The following is a 7,584-nucleotide window of genomic DNA, read 5'->3' as shown; positions in this document are numbered from 1 at the left end:
GTACCAGCTCGATTCCTGGAGCCTTTCAATTTCTAATACGCAGCATGTCAACACCAAAAACCCTCTCGACCGGCCGTTCTTGCCAGCTCCTGTCCTGAAATGTTAGAAGGGAACGTGGGGGCGGGAAAACTTCAAATTCTACCCGTAGCGGTCGGGCTTTAAAGGAACGACACAGTGGCTATTTTGCATAATCTGGCGATATATTACGAATAAATCGAATGTACAGTCTAACACAAATACCGCGCGCGACTCTATGCAATTCTAAACGAAACGCAGTCGCCGACGTCGTCCTGACTCTTCGGAGCTCTTCTTGAATCTTCTATCGCGAGGGTACGTGACCGGCCTTGGCCTTCCACACGCTGTCCCATGATGCACCGGCAGGTATGTACGTATGTACAATGTACATACACTGCACCCTCTTCGGGCGGTTTCGATCTCTCCCAAGTCCAACCGATCTCGAGAGCTTGGGCCGGTTTCACTCCCCGGCTTCCCCTCGCAGTGATTCTTCGTCCTTGTGGGCATCATATCGGCGGCACGACTCTCCGTCCCCCTATGATTCTTATGGAACAGGTCGTCCTGCGAACGCCACGTTACAATACATAAAAGAGTAGTGTGTTCGTTTGAATGTTCAAAACCAAAATGTTCATAAATGGAAATATTATTTTATGGCTTTAAGGGATATGCAGACCGATGATAAACGATCGTATTAGAAAAAGATTGCGAGAATTAAATAACATACAGGGTGTCCCGGAACTAAATGCAAAAATTGAAGGGGGTATTAGAAGGGGTTGAACTGTGTAAATTGTCCTATGGAACATGTGATCTCCAAAGCAGCATTCGCGAGATATGGACGGTTAGAGTCGCGCTAGGCGCCGGCATATAGGCAACCAACTACACACCGGACATCGGTTAGCAGCTGATTGATAAGCGTGTTCCACTGCTGATGCGAATCGTAACGCTGTACAATTTAAGGATTTCAAAGGAAAGTATCAATATAAAATTTTATTACAAAAACCTGTCGTTACTACGGGTGCTCGAAGTTACGGTTGCCTACATGCCGGCGCCTAGCGCGACTTTTTAACCGTTCGTATCTTGCGAATGTTGCTTCCGAGACCACATGTTCCATAAGTCACTCAGCTCGACTCCCTCTATTACCCCTCTAAAGTTTTGAATTTAGTTCTGGGACACCCTGTATACTCGGGTAATTTTTAATAATTTTTTCCTTACATAAAAATATAACAGCTAAAGTCCCCATTGTATATTTATCCATTTACAACATCTGTTTAGTTTCCAAGCAGTTGCATGCAAAGCAGACAATGCATTTGCATTGTCTCTGATTTCTGGTTGACCAACCAGAATGACAAACGAACTTCACAGCATGCATAGGATTCAATAATTGAATAAGAAAATTGATTTATGTTCTGGAAATACCATTGAGCTGCGCGTTAGACTACTTGTCAAACATGACCAAACCTAAAGTTGACGTCGAAGCTAAACGAAGTTATTACCATCAGTTTCAATTCAACCTTCGAGCCTAAACCATTATATACCTTTGCGATACCAGTGAAAAAGTTTAGAAAATATTTATAATCCGATAAAGCAAAAATATCAAAATCTTTATAAAATTCAAAAGTTAAATATTTAAAATGGATATATCAGGAGCTGCTGATATATTAACTTGGAACAAATGGGTGTTTTCGTTTTTGGGTATCTGGCCATTAGATGATAGCAATAAACTATTTTTATTTCATTACATATATTTTATGATTCACACATGTTTGGAGTATGTCGAACTGTTTAAGTATTTAAACAATTTAGAATATGTAGTCGCAAATCTGACTGAGAATTTAGTGATCACTCTTACCTTTTTAAAGATTAGTGCTTACAGAATTAATAAAAATGAATTACGTAAAATGTCAAATGACATAAATGACGACTTTAAAGAAGAGTCTTATAAGGATAGTGAAGAGAAAGCATTATTTTTGGAATACAATGCAATAGCTCAAAAATTTATGAAAGTTGGGATCCCGATAACATTAATTGCGGCAGTACTGTATTATTTGAGACCTTTAACTGGACATGTAATCGTGGATACATCACGTAAGAGATTATGCAATTGAGAAAAATAATTTTTTGTAATTATTTATTGTTTTCATCGTGCCGTCATTTCCAAAGATTTAGGAAATACATCACACAGTTATATTATGCCGTATCGCATTACATTATTCTTTGAAATTACAAATTTTCAAATGTACGTCTTCATGTACGCTTTTGAAATTCTAAACGTCCCAATCATAGCCTTTGGATTTATTGGAACTGATTGTTTATTAATTACGTTGGTATTACACTTGTGCGGTCAATTAGCTGTTTTGTCACACCAAGTGCGAAATTTAACAATGAATCCGCAAAATTTTCAAAATGAATTCCGAGTGATAGTTATGAAGCATCTTCGACTCATAAGGTGACTATATTTTTTCTTATGTCATACATTATGATTATTGTTGCGCAATATATTTGAATTTTTATGTGTACATTGCAGAATTTCGAAAAGTTTAGATACGGCATTCAATCAGATTTTAATTCAACAACTCGTCGGAATGAGTTTGCTTTTATGTTTGGCTGGATACAATCTTATAGCGGTAAATTACATTAGAGTATTAAAATTAAATATATTTAAACATTTTTCGATAATATATAATATCTACAGTGGAGAATAGAATGTTTGCATTTCTTTGAAATGCGTTGTTTCAGATGTCTGATAGTGGACAAAATGTGCATCTAATAACGTTTATCTTCTATGCCTGTTCGGTATCCATGTTACTCTTTGCTTATTGTTTAATCGGGGAATATCTCATTAACGAAGTAATTTCATCAGTCAGTTATTTTTTGCAGCAATTTTTGACGTTACTCCTATTAGTCGTAAGTTCTCAATACTTTGTTTTAGAGCACAAAGATCCAAGATGCTTTTTACAATTCTACATGGTACAACAGGCCACCTTATCAGCTGGAACTATTTTTGATTTGTATGGTATTTGTTCAACGTCCGCTGGTACTAACTGCTGGAAAAATCTATTCATTGTCTTTAAGTACTTTTGCGCGTGTAAGTAACAAATTTATCTTAACACTAAATTTACAGTCATGATTATCAAAGTCAACATCTATTGTTAAAAATTATATTTATGATTTCTGTAACTTTAACTCCTAAATTCCACACCTTGGTCACGCACCTTTAAATTCCATACTGACTGTTGCGAATTGATAATTTGCACCTGTGTGGAGTTCAAGGGCTGAACGTAAAATTTGAAACCCGTAAAATTTACGAATTCCGTAAATCTATTGTTACAAAAAATATCGGGATTTCATTGTATTAACAAATTTTTATTATATCTTATTTTTGTCTTGTATTTTCAGGTAGCGAAAAACTCGATGGCATATTTGTCAGTGCTACGAAAATTTGTGTAAAATAATATTATCATTTATCAATATATAATTTCATAGATCATACATATTTCAAAAATATATCATTCAACATTATAAGAATCGTTTCTCGTCAGTGTGCAACTTCGATCCAAGAAATTGAAAAAAACCAGGATCACATTCAAGTACCTATTATCAATTTATCATCCATATGATATATTTATGAAAAATTCACGATTCTGACCACTGTCTGGAGGCCTCATCAGTTAGTCAAATTGGACGAGAACTTTTTGTAGATTATTCATTTATTGAACAGAAAAAAATATGATCAGGTCTTGGGGTGATCGATCGAATCACGTGTCTTTCACTAAGCCAATCAAAATACATACAAGGAAGTTACATTCCGCGTTTACTCATTTCTTACTAACACAAACACTTGGTGTTACTTTGATAATGTGTATGGCTGGATATAATATTCTTATGGTAATAATTTATTTTTATTCATTTATTATATGCACTTGATAACAAAAAAATAACGTTCATATAACGACTTTGATATACGGATGTAACATGTTGCTATACGCAATTTATTTCAGAATTATAGCAGAAGGCAAAGTGGTAAATTAGTGATGTTTATATTTTATGCTCTTACTATCATTGTACAGCTTCTTGGTTATTGTTTCATCGGAGAGTGTCTTATCAGTGAGGTAAATTGTCGAACCTTCGTTAGAGAAATTTTGATAATGAATTATTGCACGTTTGATTAAATTATTTTATCAAGAGCAAAAAGTTGTATTATGCATTTTACAATTGTCGTTGGTACATTCTGCCACCGATGGATGTTAAATTCATAATATTTTGTATGTTACGATCACAAACACCACTCACACTAAATGCTACAGGACCCTGTACACATTCCTTCGAAAGCTTCACGAGCGTAAGTTTCGTAATACATATAAATTGTGATTGATTTATTTTTTTTTTATTGTTGACTAATTCATAAATGTAATTTATATTTTGCAGGTGATGAAAATGTCAATGAGTTACATGTCGATACTACGAAATTTGTTGATACGATCAGTATAATTAATATGACCGTAGCTTACGAATGAAGTCACTGCATATTACAAAGCTACTGTGACTGTGAAGAATGCCAATAAAAAAACGTAAATTCGGTAAAAAATGGTATTGGCTAAGATGGCATACGGTATAAATAAACTACATAAATGAGACGCGGTGTTCTATCTAAGGTTAAACCCCGGCCCAAGATTGATAGACTAATATTATGAAACTTTAATGTTAGTCGAATCCAAATTCATACCTAGAAAGTCAATATGAGTATTAGAACGTTTAAATACATTGTGATGTGATTTTGTCGATTCATGCTTTCTGGTTCCCTTCGAGTTGCCACCCTGCTAAGCAATTATGCTCTCGGATAGATTCGCACAGTTATGCCAATGCTCTTGGGATGTTTTGTTTTGTTGAGTTTAGGTCGAAGTGTTCGAAGTTGCTGTGGAGACGGTTCAATCTCAACTCCCAGGTTATACTGGTTCATCAATTCTTGGTGAAACAAGAATTTACTGCCACCCACCTGGCATGTGGATGCATGGACGAAGGGTGAACGACCGAAGGTGGCGAAGGTTAGCTATCGGATATGTGATATCTGTATCAAGTTTCGAAAATACGTCACAAGATGCTTTTACCTTTGTCGAAAAATCCATTCTTTCTATTTAAATCATAGACATATAGGAATAAATCACGCAAGAGATAGGTTGGCGCTTAACTGGCTGCGAGAGCGGGATAAAAAGAGAACGCAACATAGGAGGTCCTTCTGTCCTCGTTTAATCACAATGGCCACAATAACTTAAAAATTGCATCACTCTGCGTTCAGTGCGTCTATTATGTATAGTTGGAATTCGCGCATGCGCGGTTAGATAAAGATAGAGACGGACCACAAGCCGTTGTCTCTTTTTGTTGCACTATCGCTTTCTCCGCCCAGTTCCATGGTTTATTCTTATATGTCTATGATTTAGGGGGTAGACATGAAAGGCTGCATATGGAAATTACAAAAATTCTAAAAAATATCATTAAAGTTCAACTGGGCAATGCCACTCCGAGGGGTCAATTCGGTTCAACGAGTAAAGAAACTCAGAGTCGCTGAAAGGTATATCATTATTAATGTTACAGTGCATGTACACCTGTCAAGTTTCCAATAAGGCTGCCTGGTCTCAGACAACCTCTCATTACTTAGTAACATTGCCGCTATAGGCGGTTCTTTTACTGGATTTATTACATGGGTCGTCCCTTTTGAGTAGGGGTATCTATCTAAGCCAATCAGAATACGGGTATAGTTTACTTCGAGGGTCGTAGGAGACTTTCCCTTGAGTCTTCAACGATCCTGCAAGTGGATAGAATCTTAGCTGTGACACAAGTGCATGAACCGTAAAATGTAGCACCTGAAATTAAATCTTTCTAAAATTTCACTTAAGCAGTAACGTATAAATTTGGCATTGTGTTTTCGGTTGCGGTTCGTTATCAATACATCAACTGTTTATCTTAACTCTGGCAATCGTAAAGAACATTTTAAGTTGCCAACTTTACAATCAAGTAGTTTCGAGTGATTTCGAAAGTTCGTGAATTCAGCATGGATATGCTAGATGCTATTAAAGTGTTAACGTGGAACAAGTGGGTGCTGGAATTTTTAGGAATTTGGCCCTTTAACGAAAGTCATCTTATTTTTTCCTTCTTTTTCTTTCTTATATCAAGTGCTACTTGCTTAGTTTACGCGGATTTAATTCATCGTTTCTCGGATTTTAAATATATAATTGAAAATTTAACAGAAAGCATAGTCATGACGCTGGTGTGTTGTAAAATTGGCCTGTTCAGATTGAACAGGAGGATACTCAACGAAATAGTGCTCGATATTAAGGATGATTTTGTAAAAGACTTATATGATACAGAGGAGCGGAAATCTATTTTTTTATTCTACAACAAATTGTCCAAGACGTTCGTGAAATTCTCAATAGGAATAACTACCTTTTCAACGATACTTTACTACGCCCAACCATTAATTGACCATGTAATGTCATACAGAAATTGTACGAATCATTGATTTAGTACTGGGATCAATTTCTTTAACATTTGCTTCATTGATTATTTTAATTAGTCACAGGAAATTCATCAGCTGCTTACGTTCTGCCTGTTCACATCCGCATATTCTTCAACATTACGGAATTGCCATTGTATTATACTATATACGCTTACGAAGGAATACTCGTTCCTATAGTCGCATGTGGATATGCCGGCACGGATTGTCTATTGGTGACACTGACGCTACATTTGTGTGGACAGATGTCCGTCTTAGCGAATCAAGTGGAAAATGTTGTCGGGGACTTGCCTAGTTTTCCTAAACAAATAAGATACTTGGTCATCAGGCATTCTCGAATAATAAGGTAAATTATCATATCAATAATTAACATATCATTAATTAACATATCATTAATTAACATATCATATCATTAATGTACCATATACGGACATATTTCAGTCTCTCGGTAAAGTTACGTACCGCGTTTGCTTACTTTCTGCTCGTACAATTAGTGGGCGCAACTTTAGTAGTATGTTTGGCTATTTATAATATTCTGACGGTAATATTTCAGCATTTTTTGTTTAGAGAGTAGTTAGTTTTGATGTTCAGAAGCGAAGTAATAATTTTCATCTAAACAGCCGATTGTGAAAATTCTAACAAATATTTCACATTTCAGAATTATGCCACAGGTCTCATTGCTCAATTATTAACCTCTATCTTCTATGGTTTTACTGTGACTGTGCAGCTTCTCGGTTATTCTTTTATCGGAGAACGCCTTATGACTGAGGTGATTTTCCAAAAATAATTTTGATCCATTGCCTTTTAATAAATCGAAAAATTCAAAGGTATTTATACATTTTTTATTTTTATTCAGAGCTTAAAGTTGAGCGATGCATTTTACAATTGCAAATGGTACGTTTTGTCACCGATGTACGTCAATCTTATTTCATTTTGTATACTACGCGCGCAAGTGCCACTTGTATTAACAGCTGCAGACTTTTATACATTTTCCCTGCAAAGTTTCACGGATGTGAGTTTGAAAATGCGAACAACTTTGAATTGAAGCACTTTGGAGCCCC

General features: G+C 35.8%; 2 protein-coding genes across 5 annotated transcripts; both read left to right on the top strand.

Annotated features, from left to right (window-relative positions):
- The first annotated feature begins 67 nt into the window (after positions 1 to 67).
- Positions 68 to 4,819, top strand: LOC107274150 (odorant receptor 24a). Of its 4 annotated transcripts, XR_003061728.1 has the most exons (7): positions 69 to 2,100; positions 2,176 to 2,461; positions 2,540 to 2,639; positions 2,752 to 2,862; positions 2,945 to 3,100; positions 4,014 to 4,354; positions 4,441 to 4,819. XR_003061728.1 is itself a non-coding variant. In XM_015752951.2 (6 exons), exons 1-6 carry the CDS (start codon positions 1,647 to 1,649, stop codon positions 3,460 to 3,462), a joined length of 1,158 nt encoding a protein of 385 aa, XP_015608437.1. In that variant the 5' UTR covers positions 68 to 1,646; the 3' UTR covers positions 3,463 to 4,819. The 4 variants fall into 4 exon arrangements, 2 of the variants coding, with proteins under 2 accessions (XP_015608437.1, XP_024947173.1); XM_015752951.2 differs by having other exon boundaries at positions 68 to 2,100; positions 3,412 to 4,819; XM_025091405.1 differs by having other exon boundaries at positions 4,014 to 4,819.
- Positions 4,820 to 5,246: 427 nt separating this feature from the next.
- On the top strand, positions 5,247 to 7,535 carry LOC107274151 (odorant receptor 45b; the record flags this gene model as incomplete). Its single annotated transcript, XM_015752952.2, is given in 5 exon segments — positions 5,247 to 6,515; positions 6,584 to 6,869; positions 6,965 to 7,064; positions 7,182 to 7,292; positions 7,380 to 7,535. Coding segments are annotated over 5 exon segments (1,107 nt in total), but the record flags the coding sequence as incomplete, so codon positions are not given.
- Between the last annotated feature and the right edge of the window lie 49 nt (positions 7,536 to 7,584).

Source organism: Cephus cinctus, unplaced genomic scaffold (genome assembly GCF_000341935.2).
Source record: "Cephus cinctus unplaced genomic scaffold, Ccin1 Ccin1_scaffold2412, whole genome shotgun sequence".
Lineage (NCBI taxonomy): Eukaryota > Metazoa > Arthropoda > Insecta > Hymenoptera > Cephidae > Cephus > Cephus cinctus.
Note: the sequence above shows the minus strand (reverse complement) of the source record. Positions and strands in the feature narration are given on the sequence as shown.